Source organism: Grammomys surdaster, unplaced genomic scaffold (genome assembly GCF_004785775.1).
Source record: "Grammomys surdaster isolate TR1022 unplaced genomic scaffold, NIH_TR_1.0 309, whole genome shotgun sequence".
Lineage (NCBI taxonomy): Eukaryota > Metazoa > Chordata > Mammalia > Rodentia > Muridae > Grammomys > Grammomys surdaster.
This window is the reverse complement of record NW_021604728.1, coordinates 1,845,389-1,872,104: the sequence shown is the minus strand read 5'-3', so window position 1 is coordinate 1,872,104 and position 26,716 is coordinate 1,845,389. Positions and strand designations below refer to the sequence as shown.

At 42.3% G+C, this 26,716-nt stretch overlaps 1 protein-coding gene across 3 annotated transcripts in view; it reads left to right on the top strand.

The window, feature by feature from the left end:
• The window catches only part of Chfr (checkpoint with forkhead and ring finger domains), a 35,163-nt gene extending 10,869 nt beyond the window's left edge, over positions 1 to 24,294 (top strand). For 2 of the 3 annotated variants that reach the window (XM_028777372.1, XM_028777374.1), the window contains 12 exons: positions 173 to 337; positions 4,432 to 4,591; positions 5,457 to 5,611; positions 6,257 to 6,419; positions 8,148 to 8,293; positions 9,858 to 9,977; positions 11,455 to 11,538; positions 14,470 to 14,540; positions 15,727 to 15,814; positions 19,739 to 19,846; positions 21,027 to 21,099; positions 23,149 to 24,294. In XM_028777372.1, the coding sequence (XP_028633205.1) occupies positions 173 to 337; positions 4,432 to 4,591; positions 5,457 to 5,611; positions 6,257 to 6,419; positions 8,148 to 8,293; positions 9,858 to 9,977; positions 11,455 to 11,538; positions 14,470 to 14,540; positions 15,727 to 15,814; positions 19,739 to 19,846; positions 21,027 to 21,099; positions 23,149 to 23,191 (1,376 nt within the window). In that variant the 3' untranslated portion in view covers positions 23,192 to 24,294. The remainder of the gene's footprint in view (positions 1 to 172; positions 338 to 4,431; positions 4,592 to 5,456; positions 5,612 to 6,256; positions 6,420 to 8,147; positions 8,294 to 9,857; positions 9,978 to 11,454; positions 11,539 to 14,469; positions 14,541 to 15,726; positions 15,815 to 19,738; positions 19,847 to 21,026; positions 21,100 to 23,148) is intronic. The other variant, XM_028777373.1, reaches the window with a different exon arrangement.
• The last annotated feature ends 2,422 nt before the right edge of the window (positions 24,295 to 26,716 follow it).

Here is a 26,716-nt window from a genome sequence, read left to right as displayed (position 1 = left end):
GGGGGGTCTAATGCACTTAAGGTATGACTCACGGATGAGTGTGTAAGACATGCATCATTCTTAAGCGGATATTTCTGATCACAAACTGTACTTGATTTAAATCAATGACTCTTTCCCGACTTTGTTCTAAAGCAGATACATAAAAATCTTTCTTATTTGTCCCCTTTCACAGGACCTGGGAATACAAGCATCTCCCCAAAAGAATGCAGTTCACTTGTTGCAAATGGTGAACTCTCTAGCCTTTCTCCAATTTTCCAAGACAAAGAAGCATCCTTTTCTTTGTTGAAAACCGAAGACCATGAGGAATTGGAGCCTGCCAAAAAAAAGATGAGAAGAGGTTAGACTGCTGTTCTGTGCATCCTTTGGTCTCTTGTACTCTGTGCTGTGCTGGCTGTTGCCTGCAGTAGGTTTCCACTTTTTGCAGAAGTATGTGGATCTGCCTCAGGTTTAGTAATAACTTGCATTTTCTATATGAAAGTCTAGAATTCTTTCTGTTTGCATAATTTAAATAGAACTGTTCACTACTAGGCCATGCTATTGTTCTGAAAACTGCATTTTTCAATTACAAATGGATGTCAAAGTCCTCTATTTTTGATATTATAGTAATTTCTCTAAAAAATGTTGTCTTAAGCAGGATATGGTGACACATATACTCTATAATATGTGTCAGTACTTGGGACACAGGGTGGGAGGGTCAGAGTTCAAGGCCAGCTGGCTGTGGGAATAGAGTGATAGAAGAGCTCTAGGAATGATGTCCTGGGGAGAAAACCAGATTATCTGAACATCTGTGGTAAATTAAATTAATGGCTTGTGGATGCCATGATATGAATCACAATAGTTACATAGGAAAAAGTAAACATAGAGCTGGTGACATGGCTCAGCCAGTAAAGGCTGTGCAAGCTTGGCAGCCTGATTGCTCTCTCTGGAGCCCACATAGATGGTAAAAGTAGAGAACCAGCTCTGTATAAGTGTCCTCTGACCTCCACATGTGTGCCACGGCATGGAGACATGCGCATGCGAGCGAGCACACGCACGCGCACACGCACACACAATTTCCTTAAAAGAAAAAATTATCAAGCCAGGCATAGTGCCACACGAATTCTTTTTCAGAGACAGAGACAGGTGGATCTTTTGAGTCTGAGGCCAGTCTGGTCTACATAATGAGTTCTAGGACATCGAGGACAACACAGAGAAACCCTGTCTTGGGGAAAAAAATATTGATAAGAGGTGACTTTTAAACAAAAATGGAAATTTAGAGGCTGGAGAGATTGCTTAGTGGTTAGGAGCCCTTATTCTTAGTCAAAGAACAAGCAAGGTATTAAACCCAATTACATGAACACTCCCGGGATCACTGTTTCTAAGGGCTTATCAGGATTACCAAAGTATCTGAGCCTACTTCCCAGTCCTAGTCCAAAGTTGTTTTCATGTCTGAAGCATACTTCTTTGTTCTAGCCTAAAATTTAGATTCCTGTCTGAAATTACTTCTTTGTTCTAGACTAAGATTTAGATTCCTGCCTGAAATTACTTCTTTGTTCTAGCCTAATGACTGATTCCTGCCTGAAGCCTACTTCCTTGTCCTTGGCCAAAGTCAGATTCCTGCCAAGCAGTGGATCCTTTTCTTGTCCTTGGCCAATGTCAGATTCTTGCCAAGCAGCCCCAAAGGCTCTCTGTCTCTTTGTGTTTATTGTTCTGCCTGTTCCTTGACTATTTGCATCTATTGTAATGCTAGACCCTCAACCTAGAACTGACCTTAATACATGCAGGTAATTAAAATGGTATAAAAGCAGAAAGGAGGAGGGGGATGGTATAGGGAGTTCTAGGGAGGGGAAATGGGATGACATCAAATTCAAATATATTGTAAATAAATAAAATATCCAATATAAAAATAAAAGAGCCCTTATTCTTGCAGAGGGCCTGAGTTTGCATCTCAACACCCACCTGAGAGCTTACAATCACATGAAATTCCAGTTTCGGGGACCTAGTGCCCAATTCATGTAATCTTGGGCTTTTCCTCCTGGCCACTTAGTTCCTAGAAATAACGACTCTGAGACTAAATTATTATGAATAATTGCTTAGGCCAAAAGCTAGAGCTTGTTCCCCATGTAGCTCATTACTTATTTCATTTATATTTTATTTACTGCTGATGCTTAAGAGACTCTCTCTGTAAAGTCAGGCTTTGGCAGGCACCAGGCATGTATATGGTACACATACAGGTATGCACACATTCATAAAAAATGTTTTTAAAAATAGAAAATTATGTAAGATAGAAAACTTAAATTTGCCGGGTGGTGTTGGCGCACGCCTTTAATCCCAACACTTGGGAGTCAGAGGCAGGCAGATTTCTGAGTTCTAGAGTTTGAGGCTAGCCAAACCAAACCAAAAAAAAAAAAGAAAACTTAAATTTGTTTAGACTACTCAGTTTAGCAATGAATACTTAATATATTTATAATGATGGCCATAAAATGTAGCTTAAGCAATATTTGCTCAATGATTTTAAGAGGACTTTTCTTTTTGTTTTTTTCGAGGCAGGGTTCATCTTTATAGCCCAGGCTGTCCTGGAACTCACTCTATAGACCAGGCTGGCCTAAGAGGACTTTTCAAATTATAAGTCAGTTGAGGGTAACTCAGTGGTTGAGCCTAATGTACAAGACCCTAGATTTTATTCCAATACTGTAAACAAAGTAAATCAACTGAAGTATTACAATACAGATACACAGGGGGAAAAAAACTGAATAATTTCCTTAGATGAGGAAACTAGGTAAGGAAAGGCCAAGGTGGAGAATAACTGCATTTGTTTCCCTCTGTGTGACTTTTAAAGTTGTATGCTTTTCATGCTCGCTCGCCCTTCCTTCCTTCCTTCCTTCCTTCCTCCCTCCCTCCCTCCTTCCCTCCCTTCCTTCCTTCCTTTCTTTCTTTCTTTTCAGACAGGCTTTTGGTATGTAGCCCTGGCTAACCTGGAACTTGTTATGTAGACCAGGCTGTTAGCAAAGTCACAGAGATCTGCCTATTTCAGCCTCCCAAATGCTGTGATTAAGCATTTGGGAAGAAAGGTGTGCACCCTCATGTTTGGCTTTTTTTTTTTTTTTTTTTTTTTTTTTATTTGTATTTTATGGAGAACAGAGAGAACATCAGCTCTCTTGAGGTGGTGTGAGAAGTGGTTATGAGCTGAGAACTGAACTCAGGTACTTTGAAAGAGCAACAAGTTCTCCAGCCCTAAGCATTTCTTTAACTAAAAATAAAAATTGAGGACTAGTGAGATGTCTCAGTGAGTAAAGGAGCTTGCTGCTAAGCCTGAAGACCTGAGTTCAGTTCACCAGGACCTACAGGGTGGAAGGAAAGGGCTAGGTAAGCCCTGCAAGTTGTCCTCTGGCCTCCATATGCATCTCTTTGCCCTCCCTGCAAACCAATAAGCAAAGTGTAATGAATCCAACATTTCATTTGGGATCTAGCTGTCTGTCTCAGAAGTCACTCTGTAGACTAGGCTAGGCTTAGAGATTCCCCCTGCCTCTGCCTCTCTAGTGAGTCGTCATGCCCAGTCTATACATCCAGCTTTTAAAAATAAATTAAAATTGAACAAGCTATGATATTGTGTGCTTATAATCCCAGTCTTGGGGAAATGGAAGCAGGTGGATCAGATCTTTAAGGTAACTCTCAGCTGCTTAATGAGTTTGAGATTAATCAGGGCAGCATGAGGAAATCTCCCCCCCCAAAAAAAAAAATAATATCAGTAGTAGCTTATGTATGTATATAAATGTATCAGAAGAAAGGATCTTTTTTTCTTTTTTTGGTTTTTCAAGACAGGGTTTCTGTCACTCACTTTGTAGTCCAGAGATTCACCTGCCTCTGTAACTCAGAGATTCACCTGCCTCTGCCTTCTGAGTGCTGAGATTAAAGGCGTGTGCAACCACCGCCTGGCAAAAGGACATTTTTAAAGCTTCCAGTGCCCCTTAGAGGTTTTTTTTTCCCCCAGCACTTCCTTTTGTGCATAGGGTTATATTTTATTTGTCTAAACAAAAGTGACATTTATAAAAGTAGTATTCCACTGATGTCTCCTTCCACTTGTCATCTTTATGTCTAATGCATCAGCAGCTCTTCTTTTAAACCAGAATTTAGGCATAGGAACATGTGGCTTATTTGGGACCATCTTTAAAATAGTTTTCATAGCCAGGCATGGTGGCACATGCCTTGAAATCCAGCACTCAGGAAGCTGAGGCAGGCAGATTATCTTGAGTTCTAGGGCAGTCTGGTCTATACAGTGAGTTCTTGTATAGACAGCCAGGGCTACATCATGAGAGCCTCTCTGAAGAACAGGAAAAGTCTTTTTAAGTGGCTTTGTCTCCTCTGCTGTTGGTAGACAATAGAAATGTGAGGATTGTCTGTGTCTTCAGGTTAAGTGGTTGTGACTGTTGGGATTTGTCCTTTGTCTTGTAGATGGGGAGCTTAACATGAACCTCCAGTTATTAGTTGCAGACCAGCATGGAAATGCCCAAACCTCAAGTGAGGATATCAAAGACGTCTCTGTGAAGCCAGACAAGATGGAGGAGACACTAACCTGTATCATCTGTCAAGACCTTCTGCATGATTGTGTGAGGTGTGCTGCTTCATATCCTAGGGTGGCTTCAGCAGTGCCAGCTCCCTTGACAAGTTTGAAGAAGTGACCATAAATAAAACAGACTTTGATCTTCTTTGCCCTGTAATCTGCTCAGGTTTCCATTTTACTTGTAGTGTCAACAAGGAGGATTTTTTTGAACCTGCAGACCAGGGCCACAGAATCTATGAGATGTGATTAATCTTAGTTTTTGACTAACGCAGGCCATGAGTGACCCAGCAAACCTGGTCTTTGCCTTGTAGGTGAATCATGTGTTGTATACTGGGTTTTAAACATTTCCTGGGGCCGGGCAGTGGTGGCGCACGTCTTTAATCCCAGCATTTGGGAGGCAGAGGCAGGCGGATTTCTGAGTTCGAGGCCAGCCTGGTCTACAGAGTGAGTTCCAGGACAGCCAAGGCTACATAGAGAAACCCTGTCTTGAAAAACCAAAAAAAAAAAAAAATATTCCTGGGTAAAGACATAATACTTACAATAGAATGAAGATCCCAGGATTCTCTTTGGGAGAAACTTCTCTTGATTTTTGTTTGGAAACTTGGGAGGTGGATCCTACCCAACTTTCAGTACCCAAACACTTGGTGCTGGATCTATGATTTGTTTTCTCTGAAAACAGGCATATAGCTCTGATTTTTTTTTTTATTACTAATTTTTATTTTGTATCTTCTAATACTGAGCTTTAAGTATTTTTAGATTAGATGATACAGTTCTCCACAATTTGCCCGTGGTTGGGGATCCAGCTTGCAATCCTGTTTGGGTCAGCCTGAAGCTGATTTTGTTTGCGTGTAATAGTGGCAGATCTTTGGAAGATTTTGTCAGGAAATGTGTTCTTTATTCCTTCATATTCTGCCAGTTTGCAGCCTTGTATGCACACATTTTGTGCAGCTTGCTACTCTGGTTGGATGGAGCGTTCATCTCTGTGCCCTACCTGCCGATGTCCAGTGGAGCGGATTTGCAAAAACCATATCCTGAACAACCTCGTGGAAGCATACCTTATCCAGCACCCAGGTCAGCTCCACTACCTTTTCTCTTGTAGGACCTGGGGCTGAAGCTCTGCCCTGAGCCATCGTCTCTCTAGTCCTGTCCTGTAGAAAAACATTCCTGGTGCTGGGCTTCTTCCCCACCTTAGACCATTTATGTTCCTGGATGAAAAATACATACAGCCTTTATATTTTAATATGCCTTACATGTAGCATAACAGCTAGGCAGCTGCCTACCGTCCATGCTGTTAGAATCTAATTTTCTATCAGTGACTTCAAGTTATCACTTACTATTTACTGAGTTCCATCTGGGCTGCTGTTAATTCTAATTGGCCAACCCTCTGAGCCACGCTCTCTTGGCCCTTTGCCCATGGCGGCTCTCCTTCTCCCTTCTGCATGTTGCTCTTCATCCATGTGGCTTCTTTGCCTTTCTTCCTCATGGTCTTCTCTCTTCAAGTCTGTGAAACTTCAACCTTACCTATGTCTCTTCTGCCCAGCTGTTGACTGTCGGCATCTTTATTCACCAATCAGAATTAACTTGGGGGCAGGGTCCCAGGGGCTAAGTGCAGACTCTAAATCTTAGGGACCAGCACATAGCATTACAATAGACAGTAAAAGCCAAAACCTCCACATGTCTCTCGACAGTGACTGTTGCTATGCCCTTTATGTCTAGATAAGAGTCGCAGTGAAGAAGATGTGAGAAGTATGGATGCAAGGAATAAAATCACTCAAGATATGCTGCAACCCAGAGTCAGGAGGTCTTTCTCTGATGAGGAGGGAAGTTCAGAGGACCTGCTAGAGCTGTCTGATGTTGATAGTGAATCCTCAGACATCAGGTTAGACCTGTGCCTGGCTCAAAGAGGGCATCTGCGGGTGAGAAGTACCTTAGTACTGTGCTTAACTGAACTGTGGAGTGTACAGCTCTAGGACTCAGTAAGTCAGTTTCCTTAATGTTTTTAGCTTATTTCCTCAAATTGGAGTATAGCCAGAACTGAATGGTCCCAGAGCAGCAATGAATAAGTTAAGAACCACAGAGAGCCTTGATGGACTTTTTAATTAATTAATTTTAAGACAGAATCTCTTCATGTACCCTTTGCTATCTTGGAACTCACTATCTAGGCCAGGCTAGCCTTGATCCCACCTTCCACAGCCTCCTGAGTGCTGGGGTTAAAGGCCTGTGCCACCACTCCTAGCTTAGTCGTCTCTCTCTTGTATGTAGCCCTGGCTATCCTGGACTTACTATGTAGACCAAGCTGTCCTTGAACTCACAAAGATGTGCCTACTTCTGCCTCCTGAGCAGTGAAATTAAAGGCATGAACCACCATTCCAAGACTCTTCAGTGGGTTTTGAATCTCCCCAACAATACCCTTCATTTTCTGAGGCCCCCTCATCAAAAGTCCTGGTTCACTGGCTATAGCAGAAAAGTCATATGTATTGTTTTGCCCACATAAGCACATGTAATTCTTAAGAGACTGTGAGTCCTAGGCTGTAAATGATAGTGTTATAATTTCTTAGAGTAGTATCACAGGAGAGGCATAATACCCAAGCAGAGTGGAGATGGCCCTTTGAGACCTAATTTTACTTGGTGACACATTGGTTTCAGGTCTCCATTTTGGGCCAAGGCCATGCATGATAATTTTTAAAAAATAAAGAGCAGATTACCTCCTCTGGCATACAGAGTGAGTTCAAAGCTAGCCTGAGAAGCTTAGACTCTTGTTTCAAAACAAAACTATTTTAAAAGGTTGAGAACTAGCCGGGCAGTGGTGGCACACGCCTTTAATCCCAGCGCTTGGGAGGCAGAGGTAGGCGGATTTCTGAGTTTGAGGCCAGCCTGGTCTACAGAGTGAGTTCCAGGACAGCCAGGGCTACACAGAGAAACCCTGTCTCGAAAAAACAAAAACCAAAAAAAAAAAAACCAAAAAACCAAAAACACAAACAAAAACAAAAAAAGGTTGAGAACTGTAGTTGAGTGATGGAGTGATTGCCTAGCATCTGAGAATATTCTGGTCAATCTGGCATACTAAGTTGAGTCTGGCCGCTGACACCTTTAATCCTAGCTCACTAAGATCCTCTTGCCTCAGCCTTGACAATGCTGGGATTGCAGCTGTGCTCTGATTCTAACAAGGCAAGAACATACCTGTATTGAGAGAACTAGCAGTAGTTACAGTGTAGTTTTCTCTCATGAGCCTGGGTTTTCTTGGCCTTGGAGCCTGTGAGTCCATGTCCACCAAGTAGGGAGTAAGTGGTCAGGGTAGAATGTGCTGAAGCATGAGGTGTGAAGGATTGAGCAGGAGAGTGGCTGAGCACAGAGCAGCTATCTTGTGGTGGATGCTATCCTCACATTTAGACCCCTGTTCCAGGTAGTTATGGGTGTGTCATCCCTGTGGTAGGAGCTGGGCAGAAAAGTGGGGTTCACTGCCTTGTTCACACATGCTGAAGTGGTGCTGCAGATGAGCAGAGTAGAGTAGAGGCCTTGAAGGGTAGAAGCCCAGCAACTGGAGCTGGTAGGTGATGATGTCTGCCTGGAGCCTGTTCCTTTGTAACTGCAGCTCTTCTCCTCACAGTCAGCCGTACATCGTATGCAGACAGTGTCCTGAGTACAGAAGGCAAGCAGTGCAGTCCCTTCCTTGCCCAGTCCCAGATAGTGAGCTGGGAGCTGCGCAGGCCCTTGGTGGGGAAGCACCTTCAACATCTGCCAGCTTGTCAATAGGTAAGATCGTGGTGTCTAACCATGAGCTCTTCCTCCCACTGTGTTACATCCTTGTGTTTTTTGTTCTATTTTCCTGTGGTGTGATTCCTCTATGATGTCTTTCCTGCTCGCTCTTCCTTTGCTTCAGCTATCCTTTGCCTCTCATAGCCTCTTGCTTGGCATAACCAGTATTGGTAAGAAATGAGGAGAGCCAGGTAGAGATAGGAGGATCTCTGTGAATTCGAGGCTTCCCTGGTCTTTATATAGAGTTCTAGGATCACCAGGCCTAAACAGAGAGACCTTTCTGTCTCAGAAAGAAAGAGATAGAGAGAGATACACAGAGGGGAAGAGAGAGAGAGGAGAGAGAGAAAATTAATTAATTAAGTGGACATTGTTTATTTGAGGGTCTTCCCTTTCAGACATACCTAACAATTGACAGTTCTGGTTTTAACTTTTGTCTTTCTTCAGCCTACTGCTTCAGGGAGTTTTCTTAGTGGAGTTTTCCAAAGCCAAAATGATCATTCTGTATCTACTATCCAATTTAAGAGACTGGCTTCTCTCTAGCATTATGCTGAATTCCCATTGGCTGACTTGCATGTCCATAGTGTTGCCCATCAGTTGTGTATTTCCCAGACAGGCGCCTAGATGCACTGAGAAAAACAAAGGACGGGCTGAGATACGGCTCACCAATAGAGGACGTGCCAAGCAGTTATTTGTAAGGCATTGGGTTCTACTCCAACTTAAAAGGAAAACAGAGAAGATGAGAGGAAGGGAAAAGAGAGCTGCCTACTTACATGTGGCATGCTGTTCTTAGCTCTAAGGGTTGAACTGGCTTCAGGTAGCTTTGCAGTGCTCCCTGCCTGGGGCTGGCCACTCTGGTTGTAGCTCTTCCAGTTCTTAGTACAGTCAACACTGTAATCATTGCCAAACTGAAGATAGCCTTAGGATCCCAGGCCCTTTTACTGCTATTTAGCCTGAGTGTATTAGAAGGCCACTAACGTAGGATGGTAGTTAGGAGGCACATTCTTGGCTACTCTACTCTCTTCTGGTTCTTGGGGTCCACTTCTAGAACCCACAGTTGGGAAAGCAAAGCAGTCCTCAGCAACCAGAGGTAGATGCTTGACCATAGCCCAGGATAGCCTTTTTGCTTTTTTGAAACAGGGTCTTAATTTATAATTCAGGCTAGCCTTGAACTTGATCTTCTGTCTCAGCCTCCCAATGGCTAGTATTATAGGTGTATCCACCCATGCCTGATTTCAACTACCTTAGTCCATTTACTTTTTTTAATTTTTAATTTTATTTGTATATTTGTATGCGTACATGCATTGTGTATTTTTGGTGCAGGAGATTAAGCTGAGGATTCTCAAATGCTAGACAAATACTCACTGAGCTATAGCCAGCCTGAATTCCTGTGTTTCAAATAGCAGAATATCATTTGGCCACTTACGAAGTAGTTTGAATTCCTCCTGGGTTCTGGCACTTCTCCTTTGTATTTCATAGTTGCCTCTCTAGTTGTAAATTTTTTGTCTGCTGTCTTTCCCCTGATACCTAGACTTACTCTGACCTAAATATGTATGTACGTCAGCAGCCCCTGATTATACGTGCCCTCTTCAAGGAAGCCATGCCATATGCACCTGCTGCTTCCAGCCTATGCCTGACCGGAGAGCTGAGCGTGAGCAGGATTCCCGTGTTGCCCCTCAACAGTGTGAGTATATCAGTCTCCCTGAGGTGCCCCCTGCAATAGGAAGACATTCTTGTGTATCCTCCATGGCTTAATTTTCAAATGGAATTGACTTTATGTAAGCTTTAAAACAAAGATGATTTTTTTTCCATCTGCATATAGTCATAATCATTTGATCCCACATGAGCGTGTTAAATTCCCCACCAATTAATAACACTGCCCTGTAGAGACCACATTTCCATATGTGTGTGATTCTTCTGGGTTCTGATTCTATATCCATTCTCTTATCAGTACTACAGTCATTATATAATATGTTATTTATAACTCTAATAGGTGAAATATCTTGTTTATAATTTATGTTTCTTACCATTAAAAGAGGTCTTTGGATAGAGACATAGCTGAGTGGTAGGAGAGTTGTTTAGATGTACAAGCTCCTGGGTTTCCTTCCTAGCATTGCATCTTTAATGGCTGCTTGAATTTACTTTTGCTTGAAATGCTAGCTTGTATCTATTGCCTTTTAAAAATATTTCTCAACTTGAAAGTTGCTTGACTATTATTGCTGTTAAATAAAGAAAGATACAAACTCATGTGGCCACATCAACAAGTCCCTGGAGTCCCAGAGCCATTCTCCTGCGTATCAAGGGCACAGTGTCTGATACAGTGCAAGCACTCCACTTCAGTGAGGTTGAGTGTTCTGTGTGCTCAGAGACTGCTGCTGGGGAGATTGCTCTCCTATCCTGGACTCAGTGCAGCACAGAAGAAACAGTAGCTCAGCAGGGACGTGCATTCTGGGATATGCAACTAACAAGTCCCAGGCATACCAGAGTGACTTCTAGGCATGTTGAAAGGAATCCCTGGAAGAGTCCAGAAAGTACCTTACCTTGTATCCGAGAAGTAAGTGGCAGCAGAGGTTATGTCCTTAAAATTTTGCTAAGAGGGCAGTCTTTACTTTTGGCTAATTCTGTAGAGATTGCTTTTACAAAATGATTATTCCCTTTAAAAAATTTAGCTACTGAGTCCTGTAAGAATTTCAGCCAGGGTTTATTTAGTACCATATTCAATAAACTTGCATTGTAGAGAACATTAAACATTAAAAACCTTTTCTACAAAGGCAAGCACAATAACAATGTAAAAACAGTATTTATGGTCAGTAGAAAGTTCTCTGAAGCCATGAATGTGCAGTTACTTCAAGTGTATCACATACTCAGATTGGGGAGACAGTGAACGAGGGCTGTCTGGGTGCTGGGGCCGGAGACCAAGCTGTCTTTAAGGTCACGATTTTTAACATAACATAACATATGATAATGTGAATTATATAGTTGTATCACTTTTACCTCAGGTGTTGCTTGCCATGCTGTCTCTGCTCCCTAGTTCATTGAAAACACCTCAGAAATGCTGTTTTCAAAGAGAGTTGAGGTCTTGAGTCTGGTGCTAAATGTCCTCAAGTATGAGAACAGCCACAGTTGTAGGTCTCAGTTGACCAACTGTCCTCTGTCCACAGGTGCAGTGTGCCTGCAGCCCTTCTGCCACCTGTATTGGGGCTGTACGAGGACTGGCTGCTTTGGCTGCTTGGCCCCATTCTGTGGTAATGTCAACTCTTCAGCCCTTAGTTGCTTTGACATTTGTGAGTTCTCTTAGTGAATTTGGGTCAGGTGGTGTTGAGTTATGTTCAGAGAAAAGAGGCTTCTGTGAGCCATCAAGTGATTACCTACCCTTTTCTGCTACACTACAGAGGTTTCTCACTTTAAAAGTCTCAAACCCATGTTGCATCAAAAGCAAGCAGTAACAAAATAAGAAAAATACTGGTTTTCCTATACAGGAGAAATTACTTATTCACATAAAAACCGTACCCTATAATTTTAGCCTTCCAGAGACTTAGGCGAGAGGATAGCAAATGCAAAGATAACAGGTGTGTGGTGTTGCTTAATTTAATACCTATATTCAGGGAGGCAGAGACAGGTGGATCTCTGGACGTTCCAGGCCAGCCTAGTCTTAATAAGAGTTCCAGGCCAGTCAGGTCTATATAGTGAGATCGTTCCGCAAAGAAAAAAAGTTGAAGTTTAGTCTACAGTGGAAGTAGACCCTGTTTCAGTAGTGAGATGGGCATCAATTTTACCTGTTCTCTATTTAAGATTCCATTTTAGTTTGGGTGTGATGGTGCTGTGTGTGTGTGTGTGTGTGTGTGTGTGTGTGTGTGTGTGTGTGTAGCATAAATGTATATTTGAGTTTTTGTGTGCATACATGTGTACAGATAGAAGACAAAGGTCAACATTGACTGTTCTCTATTGACTCCTGCCTTATTTTTAAAGAATTACTCATTTTCATTTTTTTGTATGTGCACACACCTGCCATCACATGTATGAAGTCAGAGGACTTTGTGGGACTCAGTTCTCTCTTACCACATGCATCTCAGAGACTGAGCTCAGGTTGTCAGGTTTAGAGCAGATGCTTTTACCTATTGAGCCATTTCCTGGCTCTCCATTTTAAAATTTTAATTTTTTTATTTGTTTTTGTCAGTGATACTGTTTTTTGAATTTTCTTGATTTTTAATTTGTTTGTTTGTTTGTTTTTTTGAGACAGGGTTTCTCTGTAGACCAGGCTGGCCTCGAACTCAGAAATCCACCAGCCTCTGCCTCCCAAGTGCTGGGATTAAAGGCGTGCGCCACCACCGCCCGGCAATTTTTAATTATTTCATGTGATGTAGGTTGATCTTATTCTTTCCCCTCTTCAAACTCCCAGATCTCCCACTACCACCCCCACTTTTCTGTGTGTCGAGAAACAAAACAAAACAAAAAGATAAAAAACAACCCGTGGAATCCATTCTGAATTAGCCATCCACTCTTGAGTATGAAGTCTGCCCCTCTAGTGTGGATGACACACCCACGATCACTCCACTGAAGAGAAGGGATTTCCCTTTCCGAGCAGCATCACTTGCAAATAGCTTCTTGATTGGAAATGAGGCTTCTTAGTGCTGTGCTGGGAATTTGTGTGGCTTGAACTTGTTCAGGTCTTATGCACGCTATCACAGTCTTCATGAGTTCATATGTGCATCAGCCCTGTTGTATCTGAAGAGCCTTCCACCACGTTTCTGCTCCTACAGTCTTTGCGCCTCCTTGGTCCTCCTAGCCCTGAGGGGAGGAGTATGACAAAGACATCCCATTTAGAGCTCAGAACTCAAAAGTCCACTTGTAGGTACCAGCATGATATCAGGTACCAGCATAGCAGATCGGCTCCAAACCCAGTGACATCACACCTAGGTGACAGGGACCCGCACATCTGTGGCCATGGCAACTGCCACACATTCCCAGAATCCACTTGGCTTACCTCCCACCTTTACCTTTACCAGCGGTTATGTCACAATCCAAATAAAAGGCAGACCCTCTGACCTCTTTCTCTTTCCCCTTCGTCTTCACCACCACCTTTGCCCCCTTCCCCCACAATAAACCCCATGTGGAACTGTATTGGCCTGATGTGGTCTGTCCAGACACAACAGTAGGTCTCTATGTTAATTTACCAGCTACTATAAGAAGATTTACCAGCTACTCTGAAGATGGTGGAGCAATGCTCGGATCTATGGGAACAATGATATGTCACTAACAATCATTTTATTGCTATGCTCCTGTCGTAGAACATTTTCTTGTAGTGCCCCTGACCTATCTAGTCCAGATTCTTGACCTCATTAACAGTTTGGGTACGTGTTCCATCTCATGGAGAGAGCCTTAAAGTTAATTTTAAAAAGTGTTTGGTTACTTTCATTACATTTGTACCACTACTGCACCAGTGGGTGTATCTTGCAGATAGGTCACTATTATAGCACACAGGGTTCTTAGCTGGGTGAGGCTGTTGATTACTTTCTGCCTCCGGTAGCATTTGAGCACTTGGAATGCTAGTTAGTAGGGGCGAAGTGTCTGGTTGAGTACCAGCTTAATTTTTCCATGTTTAGTGACATAAGTATGTGACAATTTCAGCAATAGGGTCTTACCTCAGATTGTGGAAGATAACCTGTAATATTGGCAATAACCTGTACTGTCTGGGAGTGGTCTATGGAACTCCTTTAGCTAATGACTAAAAGAGATGTAACCTATTCCTGGTACTGGAGCTTTTGGTAGTATATGATGTCTAGTTGGGCATTAACTCTGTTTATTATATTTCATCATCCTTATTTTGAGACAGTCTTTCAGTGAACCCTAATGCTCACCACTTGGCTAGGACTAGTTGGGTCAGCAATCTCCAGGGATCCACTTGTCTCTTCCCTCTACCAATGCTAGTGTTACAGACATGCCCTGCTACACTTGGCTTGGTTTTTCTTTCCTTTTCTGTATTTATACAGGGGATTGAAACTCAGGTCTGCATGCTTGTGTGGCAGGCATTTTACTGACTCAGCCATTTCCTTACCTTGTTAGCTTTTTATAATCTTTGATGGAAAGAGATTTGGTTATTCTGTCAGGCAAACAATAGTTTGATAAGATACATGGAATCCTAATAAAACAGATAATATTCTTCCTTCCTCTGGCAGAGCTCAACCTGGGGGACAAGTGCTTGGATGGAGTGCTGAACAATAACAATTATGAATCGGATATCCTGAAGGTATCACCTCCATACTTGTCCTGGGGAATCAGTGAAAACAGAGAAGCTTTCCTATAACTTTTGTGGTTTCTGTTATGACACACATTTTCTCTTTAGCATTTGCCTGAAAATGTACACTGTCAAAAACACACACTGTATTTTCTGACCAGTACAATCAGTTAGTTCCATGATTCTAATATATCAAGTTTTCCACATGTTCCAAAACGAGGAAATCCCTGTCTGTTCATTGTGCTGTCAGACTGTAGCAATTGGCTAATAAATCTTAGAGAAAGGGTTTCTAAATCCTGGCTTGCTCTGGCTCCTTTTTCTGAATATTTTCTTCCCGTGTTTGAGGAAGCTAGCGCAGGTCTTAGAATTGTAATATATTCAGTTCTGCACCCTCTGTGCTCGTGTTGAGAACTTTGCTTCCCTTTGAGACCATTTATTTACTTGAACACATCACCAGATATTAAAACACCTTTTAGTAACAGCCTTGAACAGTGTCAGGGAAAACAAGGGCCTAGCATTCAGCTATACTTGTCACCCTTGGTGAGGAGGTTGGAGGGCGAGTATAGAAGGGAGAAACTTAATAGTCCTCAGAGATAAAAAGGAGAAATTCTCCTTGGGGTGTGCTAGCTTCTATTCAAGGAGATTAGGTTCTACCAAAGTCATCCGTGGCTTATAGAGGCCAAGTAGGATCTAAGCAGACATTGGAGATTGTCCCTTCCCAAAGGCACATCTGCCTCTTCAGAAAATCAGGGAAGGGGGATCTGGTAGGTTGTTTACAAAAAGCAGATGTTGGCAATTTAATGATTTGATTTGAAGAATGTTAGAAGCAACACTGTGACTAACAGTCTGTTTTCTTATTTCTCTGACCTTTTTAATAGTATTTAATGTTAAAGCTTGCTATTTTCCTTCTCCCCTTCAGTGTCTTATCTGTTCTTGTGCTGTGAAGGCCTTTGTGGAATTTTTTGAGAGAATCGTGACTCTTCTTCAGGTCCAGAAGCAAAAGAGCCTCTTGGCAGAGAGCTTGTGAAACCTATGAGGGAACTGACTGTAGTTTATCCACTGGCTCTGTGAAAATGCCATTCAAGGACAGCTGTGTTCTGGCTTTGTCTACATTCCCAGCCTTTTATGAAGTATCCCCCTTACTAGTTGAGTGATTCATCTAAACTGGAATTTCTTTTCAACCTTTTTCCTATCACAGAATTACCTGGCAACCAGGGGTCTGACATGGAAAAATATGTTGACCGAGAGTCTCCTGGCTCTACAGCGGGGTGTATTTATACTGTCTGGTAAGCAATGTTTAGCTAGCTCTGTCCTCCAGAATGGGCATGAGTTTTTAAGGGTGTCTTAGTTTCTTATAAAGTGGTAAGATCTTGGCAGGCCACACTTGGCAGTATTACCTGTCTGTATTACTATAGATATATGTCTTTGACTCTGACCCTTCCTAAGAAGATAGAGGAGGGTCTAGATACTGTTTTGTTTTGACAGAGTCCCACAGTGTAGCCTAGGCTGTCCCTGAACTCCTGATCCTCCTGTCTTCCTCACTAGTGCTGGGATGACAGATGTGAGCTGCCATACCTGTCAATCGCTTTTTAAAAAAAAATTTATTTATTTTATGCATATGAGTACACTGTTGCCATCCTCAGACACACCAGAAGAGGACATCAGATCCCATTACAGAGGGTTGTGAGCCACCATGTGGTTGCTGAGAATTGAACTCAGGTCCACTGAAAGAGCAGTCAGTGCTCTTAACTGCTGAGCCATCTCTCCAGCCCATGCCTAATCACTTTTGATGTTTTAAAAACTTGTTGGTTTTTTTTTTTTTTTAAAAAAAAAAACAAAACAAAAAACCTTGGTGCACTTGAAGCCTGTATATCTATTCTAGCACCTTCTCTCCCTATTAGGAAAGGATGGGATCGTGGCCAAGGGGGCGTGGCTAAGGGAGCCTCCACAACTTTGTCACTTGTTGGCACTGAGTTGGCAGATAAAGTTGGGTACTGTGCTTTCTTCCTGAGGAGTACATAGTGTGGGAGGCTATAGAAATTGTAGCAGTTTTTTTTTTCTAAGACTTAAATGTTTATTAATAGAAATGTGAGTAATTTGCTTAAAATCTCTTGAGCTATTTCTTTCTGGTGATTATGGTCTGGTGTGTTTTGTCTGTGGTTGGCAGCCCATACAACTTCTGTGAGCACCTTTGATTTCTTGATTTTGTATTGTAATAAGAGTAGCTCATACAGAAAATATGAGTGGCTTCCTGTTCTTCCAGTACACTCAGACAAAATCCAGCACCCACTTATTGGTACACAGCCACCTGTCAGTCCAGCTGCAGGGATCTGGCGTCCTCTTCTGGCCTCCATGGGTATATACTCTGGCACAACTATAAATAAAATAAATACTTAAAAAAGAAAAAGAAAGAATGAAAGAAGAGAGAGAGAGAGAGAGAGAGAGAGAGAGAGAGAGAGAAAGAGAAAAGGCTGGATGCTGGAGAGATGGGACATTGGTTAAGAGCAATGACTGCTCTTCCAGAGGTTCTGAGGTCAACTCCCAGCAACCACATGGTGGCTCACAACCATCTACAATGGGAACTGATGCCCTCTTCTGGTGTGTCTGAAGACAGCTACAGTGAACTCACATAAAAGAAAGAAAGGGGGTGGGGGAGAAAAGTCTGGACATGGTAGTGCACACCTATAATCCCTGCACTCAAGAGTCAGAAGCAGGAAGATCTCTGTGAGTTTGAGGTCAGATGGCCAGCCTAGTCTACATAGCTAGGGCTTTGCAGAGAGACCCTGTCTCAAAAAACCAAAAAGGGAAATACAAGTAATCTTTTGGAAGAACATAGGATAAAGTAAAACTCACTTGAAATCCCACAGCTAAGCCACTGGCTGAGTGGCCTGGGTTAGTGCTTACATACACACTGCTTACCTAGCATTTGTGAGGCCCTCCCTGGGTTTTGTCCCAAGCATTGGAAATGATAAACAAAGAATAAAACAAATGTGGAAATAGCGTTTTCATGTGCATCCAAGCTCTTCAGAAATGTAACCCCATTTTCAGGTGACATTGCAGATGGTGTCCTGTTACTAAAGGCACTGTGTTTGCTCAGCATGTATCACTCACTCCCTTCAGCCAAAAAACTCCAGGCATTGTTTTTGAGGTGCTGGAAACTGGTCAGGGTACTTGTGTATACTCTACTGCTGAACTAAATCCCCAGCCTTGCCTTGGTTTTTTATTATTACACAGAGAGTCGTGGAAAGGGACAGGCTTAGAGAAAATGATCATGAGCCTGACTAGACTCAGACTTACTGTACAACCAGAGCTGACTTTGAACTTCTAATTTTCACCTCCCAAGTGCTGGCAGAAGCCAGCCTATTTTACTACTTCAGTTTTACAAAGTGTTAAGGTCAGACCCGGGGCCTTAAGCAGGCATTGTACCAACTCAGCTATGCTGCCAGCTCTCCACTGAAGTCTCTTCTCATAACGTTACTTACCTACTTTGTTAAATGGTATTGCTTTCTCGTTTTCCACTACATTTATGCCACAGCTGTTGAGCTTGCAATGCTGTACACCTAGAAGTTTTCATTTTAGAGTAAGTAGTGGGGATTCTTTTTTTTTTTTATGACTGGTATGCTCAGCTGAGTCTTTGCTGGAACACACAACCTTCCCAAGTTTGTGCAGGTTCCCCTTCATGTCTGAGGCATTGCCTGCCTTTTAGCTTTGCATTTGGCATTTAATTTTGTGAATATGAGAGAAACTGACAGTGACTTACTGTTTGAATGCCTTGTGCATTAACAAAATTGAAGGCCTTTTTGCATCTATATCTGCTTATTTATGACCCTGGACTTTACGAATGCTCTTTGGTGCTGGTGTGTGTGTGGGTCCTTTGGCCGCATTGACATACTATCTTTGTAAAAGTATGTAGTACTGCCCCTTTGTGTTATAGATAGGTTCTTACTGTAGCGTTACTACTTCACAGTTTATATTTTTTTTAATATCAATTTCAGATTTTAAATTGCAGGTAGTCATATTTACAAGTCATTTCTTGTATGTGATTTTACTCTGAGCACATGGAGGTTTAGCATCCCACATTTGAAAATGCCTTCAACACTGTAACACTGCCAAAGACATGACACCACAAGAAAGATTCTGTCTATACCAGACCTGTGGTGATGCGTCACTGTGTCAAATCACCCTCAGGTAATATGTATGAGATGTGCAGAAAATCTAAATGATTCTGTGGTGAGAATTGGGTCCTCCAGTTCTCATTACATATACAGAAATCACCAGGGATGGTGCCACACACCCTTAATTTCAGTACTGGGGAAACAAGAGTCAGGTAGATCTATCTGAGTTCAATATCAGCCTGGTCCTATCTCAAAAAAACATGTAGGGAAGCTGGAGAGATGACCCAGCAGTTAAGAGTACTGACTGCTCTTACATAGGATCCAAATTTGGTTCCCCAAACCCACATAATAGTTTACAGCTATCCATAATTCCATTTCCGTGGAATTCAGTGCCTTCTGACTTCTGCAAGTACTAACTACACATGTGGTATACATACAGGCAAAACACATAATTTATTTTAATCCTTGAGAACATATACACAAATATGTCCAAATCTGAAAAATCAGTCTAAGCCAGAATACCTTTGACCTACATGATCTAGATAAGGAATAATTAACCATATTAAATATCTCTGACCCATGTGTTTCAGATAAGGAATTACAATTTAATTAACTTTAGCACAAGAGAAAATACTCTCTCCAATCTTAAAACTTTTGGGGGGGGCTTTAAATATTTAAAAATTTTAATCCATAGATGATTATTTTACTATTAAAAACTAAACTAATGGAGCTGGAGAGATGGTTTAGTAGCTATGAACATTTGTTGCTCTTATAGAGGACCAGGGTTCCCAGAACATACATGGTGGCTCTGTAACTCTGGTTCCAGAGGATCCAGTGCCTCTTCTGATTTTTGCAGGTACTGCACACATATGATGCACAGACATTCATGTACATAAACACTGATAAAATACAAATAAATCTTTAAAAAATCCAGCTAAATTGGCATTTAGATTGGTTTTGGGATTATTTTCCAAATGTCTAATCTATTGGATTAGTGTGTTAGTTTCCTACTAGTTTGTATTGTGTCTATTTTGGTGTTAGAAAATGATATTGCTTGATAAATGGCTGTGTCCAGATATAGCTATGTTCCCCCAGATTACAGAATCACTGGAAATACTGTGCTATGTTACTGCTGTGGTCTGCGTAGCTTCCGAGAGCTGACCTACCAGTATCGTCAGAACATTCCTGCTTCTGAGTTGCCAGGTAAGGAGCCCACAAACCATTTCTGTCTGTATTGGTGTCACTAGTCAATTCTAACAGACACTTAGTATGGCATTATACTCTATACTTAGCAGAAGTTGTAGGCAGAAGACAGGCACATAGGATGGCTGAGGTTGCATTTGCTTTTCAGACTTGGTCAAGATACATAAAGACATCAGACAGACATTACTGGAGCAATACGTTTCTTTCACTTGGTTTTCAGATAGATTTGTTTTTCTTGTCTGGCAATCTTGGCATGGTCTATGAAAACTGATCATAAGGAGAGATAAGATGTAAGCTAGCATGTGAGCTTAGTAAAGGGCTTGCTGTGCTGGTGTGAAGACCCAGTTCAGTCCTCATGTTTTACTAAAAAAAAGAAGAAAGCAGCTGGGCAGTGGTGGCGCACACCTTTAATCCCAGCACTTGGGAGGCAGAGGCAGGCAGATTTCTGAAGTTTAGGGTCTACACAGTGAGTTTCAGGACAGACAGAACTACACAAAAAAACCCATACCCCTTAAAAAAAAAAAAAAAAAAAAAAAGAGAGAGAGGAGGAGGTGGTTATGGTTATGTGGGTCTTACAGAGGGCCCAGGTTCAGTTCAACAAGCCAATGTGGCAGCTTATCTGGCACCTTTTTCTGGCCTTCATGGTCACCAAGCACATACACAGTGTACTTATGTACATGTAGGCAAAGCATTAGTACACATAAAATAAATAAGCCTGTTTTAAAAACAAAGAAGGTGGCTGGCACATACCTTTAATCCCAGTACTTGGGAGGTATAGGCAGGTGGACCTCTGAGTTCAAGGCTGGCTGGCTCTATAGAGCAAGTTCACAGAAGCAGCAGCAGCTGCCAGAAGCCAGGTGTAGCATTTCATACTTATAACTCCAGAACTAGGGAGGCACAAACAAGAAGATCCCTAGCTTAGCCTAATTGGCAAGTCCCAGGCTAGTGAAAGACCTTATCCCCCCCAACCCCCCCAAAAAAAAATTCAAAGTAGATGATGCCCAACATTGACTTCTACACATACATTTGTACCCACAGGCTTGCACCTATATGAACATACACACACACCGAGTGACAAAGATGCTTTGTGCTGAGTTTCCTTGTATGTCCAGTTAAATTCATTTAGCTACATATGAGATACATGATACATGTAATGTAGACATGTCCTTCTCTTTTCCAGTGACCGTAACATCCCGTCCTGATTGCTACTGGGGCCGTAACTGTCGCACTCAGGTGAAGGCTCACCATGCAATGTGAGTAGGGAACATTTGGGTCAACTGCACGTCTTTCGGGCTCAGAGCTTGGGAAGACAACAGTAATATAAATTATTGCTAAAAAAATGCACTAATTTGGGGACTTTAGGTGTACTTCAGTAGTAGAGTGTAAAGTTATGTCTTCAGTTCCCAGAATCCTACTCCATCCCCCAAATACACATATGTATGCTAATTTAATCCCAATACTTCTATAAAATCATGCAGTATGTAAAATAGTGTTTTCAAATAGAAATTGTGCTCTCATTACTGTGTTTCCTAAATGGCTTCTCTGCAAGTGTCCTCCATCTTTTATCTGTGTCTTCATGGATGAGTCACATTGTGCCTTGCCTGACAGCTTCTAGAGCCGACAGGCAGATTCTAGTGCTAGCTCTCTCTGGGCCAACAGCTGTGGTCTAAGCACATGTCTCCCAAGTTACTGGCCCTATTTGTGTGATAGAGTAACACCTGGGTTTTTCTTCCTATTGTGTGTGTGGAGGTTGTGTTGTAACTTAACGCCTCCTTTCTTTGTTAGGGTTTTACTGCTATGAACACATGCTACGACCAAGGCAACATTTAATTGGGATTGGCTTACAGGTTCAGAGGTTCAGTCCATTATCATCAAGTCGGGAACATGGCAGGATCCAGGCAGGCATGGTGCAGGAGGAGCTGAGAGTTCTACATCTTCATCTGAAGGCTGCTAGGAGAAGACTTACTTCCAGGGAGCTAGGATGAGGGTCTTAAAGCCCACGTCCACAATGACAAACTTCCTCCAGGAAGGCCTCACCTCCTAATAGTGCCACTCCCTGGGTCAAGCAGATTCGAGCCATTACAACCCCCACCATGGTGTCTTCAACATAGTCTTCAAGTTCTGTTCACAGTAACATGTGCATTGCCTTAGGAAGTCAGAGTCAGTGTGCAGCACCAATCTTTCTGCTCCTGTTTTTAAAACAGTGCCATGGTCCTCTACCAGTCAATCCATTGGCTAGTACTTAATTTTTGGTTCAGATTAAGGCATTGGAGCTGTTGCCCACAGTATAAGAAACAAGAATAGAGATAGAGTTGACTGGTTTTTTTTTTGGGGGGGGGGGAGATATTGTTGTTTTGTTTTTTTGAGACAGGGTTTCTCTGTATAGCCCTGGCTGTCCTGGACTCACTTTGTAGACCAGGCTGGCCTCAAACTCACAGAGATCTACTTGCCTCTGACTTCAAGTGCTGGGATTAAAGGCATGCATCACCACATCCAGCTCTAGAATGAGTTCTTAATGAGTAGTTTTGTGGCATAAAACTTTGCATTGTGCTTTAGCATGAACAGCAGACACCGTCTGTTTCAAGAAAGGAAATTTTAGGTTGTAGAGATGGCTCAGCATTTAAGAGTGCATGCTATAATCTGGCAGTGGTGGCACACACCTTTAATCCTAGCACTCAGGTGGCAAAGGTAAATCTATGTGAATTCAAGGCCAGCCTGGTCTACAGAGTGAGTTCCCGAATAGTATTTTAATTTTAATTTTTTTTGTTGTTGTTTTTTCGAGACAGGGTTTCTCTGTGTAGCCCTGGCTGTCCTGAAACTCACTCTGTAGACCAGGCTGGCCTTGAACTCAGAAATCCACCTGCCTCTGCCTCCCAAGTGCTGGGATTAAAGTCGTGTGCCACCACCGCCTGGCTATTTTAAAATTTAAAAAGAGGAAAAAAAAAGAAATACTTAGTGGAGCTGGAGAGATGACACAGTGGCTAAAAGCACTTCCCGTTATTCCAGACAACTTAGTTTGGCTCCCAGTACCCATGTAAAATAGCATACAACCATCTATAATTCCAGCTCCAGGGGATTTGATTCCCTCTTCTGGCCACCATGGTCATCTCTACACACATGGCATATACTCATACAGACACATATAAATGCACATCAATTTAAAAATTAAAAAAAAAACCACAATCTTTTTTTTTTAAGCATAAAAATTGTTGAGTGGGTTCACATGATTCACACATGTTCTTATGTGTCAATTACAGTGTGCAGTTTCACAGTTTGAATAGTCTTTGATGTTTTCTCTGCAGGAAATTCAATCACATCTGTGAGCAAACAAGGTTCAAGAACTGAATATTGGAGGAGACCCATGAAACAGTTACAGAGCACAGGAGGCAATGATACTGTGTTTTTTAAAATACCCCTTTCAAACACTTTAAGGGCATTTTTACGGTTTTCCCTAAGCAGCGCTGGGGTTTCTGGTCAGGCACTCTGGTGTAGCTTTTCCCTTTGTAGAACTTTATCCTCGGTGATACACATACCAAATCCTCTGGTAACCTGGGAGGCCTACTGGCCACAATGGCCTTCTAGTCAGTGCAAGAGGATCAGTAGACTGAGACCTCCCTGCCACTAGGCAGCTCTCCCCTCCTGTGTGATGAGGCAGTGACAGTGCAGGTTTATACTTTTGTATCTTTTCTACCTTGTACCTTGACTACAGTTAAAATGGAAAAGTTCGTGGGAAAAGCTGTCAGATATGTCAGAAGCATTCTCCAGAAGGAAAGGAAGCATAAGTTTACAGCCTCCAGGGATATATAGGATAGTCTTCTGTCTGGAAAGACACAGCCTTTTGTATATTTTTTATTTTAATAAGTTTGGTGCTTATCTTCTAATAAGATTTAAATATTAAAAACTGTAGCACAAATACTATAATTTATAATTTACAAATTGACTAAAATTAGGGATAGCCTGGTATTTGGAAGAATGAGCATATGTTTCTGTTTATTTAAAAAAAATTATCAAATGTCCAAAACTGCTAATCCTGGGGAGGATGTCTCGAGTATCCAGGTCCTTGACACAGGGCTGGCCAGTGTCTCTTGTCCAGCAGGCCAGGCCCTTAGCCTCTGCCCTTAGCCCTCCAGTTCCTGAGAGCAGCTCCCTGCTGAAACTCCAGATGGCTCCAGGCTGACAGGGCCTTTGCTTCCCAAGCCCTGATCTGGTACATTAGGTTTGCCATGTCATCTGGAATAATACTTGAAATTTTGTTTTTAGGTTTTTTTTGTAATCTTTTCTTGAGATCACCTGTTATATTTGTTTGCAAACTGGTAACTTTTTGCTTCTCAGGAATACAATTTTCAACTGTTGTCTTGCTCTTGATGTAGACTGAGAGGCAGTACTCTGTGTTTGTGGGAGATGGTTCTCTTTTTTTGATTCTAATAAATGAGCTGTGTTTGTTTCTCTTCTTGTGTCGTATTCATATGTGCAGTGCCACATGCTCCATGCTAATGCAGACAGGCACCACTAATTCTTCACTACACTAATTGTTCACTACTCTTAATATTTACTTTATTGCCTGCTAGTCAATCTGGTGGCTTCACCAGCAGATAATGTCAAAAGGTGAGCCAACTGGATGTTTGAGCTCAAAACCTGAGTGTCTCTGAACATAGTATAAGATAGTATCTTTGTTTTCAGACCTGGGCAGTGCTGAATGTGTTATCTGCCCCTTAAGCTCCGGTGCTTGGTATTTAATCCCTGGCCCCTGTACGCAGGTCTACAGGATCCTATTCCAAAGGGAAGAAGCTGGGGCATCAGCACCAAGGCATCAAGCTCCTTGGGAATCACTTAATCCTCAGTTCTTTAAGAACGCATAATGTCTAAGAATCACTTCAGAGAGGCCGAAGGGACTCCACAGAGTTTCTGATAAACACAGACAGAGAGAACAATCCCTGCATATCAGGCTGTAGCATGAGGACTTTGGGCCTTGGTGAGCATTCCTGAGTATAATTTGAGTGAGTTGCTTAAAGAGGCAGGCTTGTGGGACTCGGGCAGTGTCTTTATAATCATCTGAACTTCCTTTCTCTAGATTCTATATTAATTACTTTTCTTGATGGTATGTGAAATAAGGAAGGGCTTATTTTGGTTCCTAGTTTGAAAGTATAGTCCCATTGTACTGGGAAAGGCATGTTGATGGCATGTGAAGTAGCTTGTCGCATCGAATCTGCAGTCAGAAAGCAGAGAGAAGTGAATGCTGGTGCTCAGCTTTCTGTACTGTGTTCATGTTGAGGACCCAGCCCATGGGATGGTATAGCCTACACGCAAGGTTGTGCTCCTCGGTTAAACCTTTCTGAAAACAACCTCACAGACACCCAGAGTTGTGTTTCCTAGTGTTTCCTAGGTAACCTTAAATCCAATCAAGTTGAACCACTCCACCCAAAAAAAAAAACCCAATAATCTGGAGTTGTCATGCTGCCTGTTATCACCTATAGGGTATTCAGGTTTCCTCATAGAATTGACACAGACTGTTTTCTCTGTAGCTCTTGAACCTAGCCTTGGAACATACACAGAGTGGGGCCTGCAGATATCCACTTCGTGATTCCTGGTGCAGCAAGAGGCACTCCATATTCCTTGTTAACTCTGTCTGAATTTCTGGTCAGCTTGAACTACATCTCTGCCTTGCCTTGTTGTATCTATCGTTCCTTGTCCTATCAGAAGAAACCCTTCCTGCCATGCAGGGTTCTAAGCACAAGCCAGAAAAGGGTCATAGGGGTGCTAAAGGAACCAGGCTGCCCCCAGCACAACTTCATTAGGCCAGATTCCCAATTCCAACTGAACAAACTGGCTTAAAACAAAGGAGCCCCTAGTTCCAATTACAAAAAGCTGATTAAAACTTCAGGCTTACTCATCTTGATTACTTTATACTGTAGGTAAGGGGTGGTGGGATGGTCAGACCAGGATTCCAGCAGGCTTCCCTACCCTGGAACTGTGTTTGTATCAAAGACACAGCTAACCCAAAGGTGTAGCTGGAGTTCAAAGTGGGTTTCTGCCAATTGAGGGGACCCTGGTGACATCTTACCCTGCATTGGTCTGGTAGCCTAAGAGAGTGATAGCAAGCCAGGATGGCCTTACATAGCTGTAGTGAGGCCTGGGTAACAGACCTAGACACTTGGCAGCTGAAGCTCAGAAGTAGGAAACTGAAACTTAGTAAAAAGATCACAAAAGTCCAGTGTGGAGCCAACTTCAAGTGTGGCATGAAAGAGGAACCCAGCATTGTTCCTGTGGGTTCTCTGGCTTGGCCTTTTCTCTGCCTCCCCTCAAGTTTTGTATGCACACCAGTTAATGTTTATACACTCTCAGGGCTGTATAAATGGGCTGGGTTTCTCCTCAAGAAATGAGAACAGAGGCCCATAAAGTAGGAGAGGCCAGTCTCACAAACTCACCAGATATAGTTAGCCACATGAAGTAAGCTCAGGTGATCTATAGCAGAACTGCCTCCTGATCACAAGTTCCATTAAACACATTAGTTTAAACATCATATAACATAGAGCCCCATAACTTATATTAAAACCAAAGAGAATAAACACTTGCCTTGAAACTCTTCCTAGTCTACTGTAACCACGGGCCTTTTCACCTGTGCTCAAGTTCCCCAAAATCACAACTGAGGCTGAAGTATATATGAATAAATCCTTAGGCCCAAAGCTTAGGCCCATTCCCCACCTAGCTCATAAGTCAATAACCCATTTGTGCTATTCTAAGTCCTGCCACATGGCTTGTTATCTTTCCTCAGGGTTCATGAGACAAGAGTTCCAGCCAAATCTCTCCCAAGCCTCAGATTCCAGAATCCTCTCTTCAGGAACTTCCACCTCCCTATTTCTTGCCTAAGCT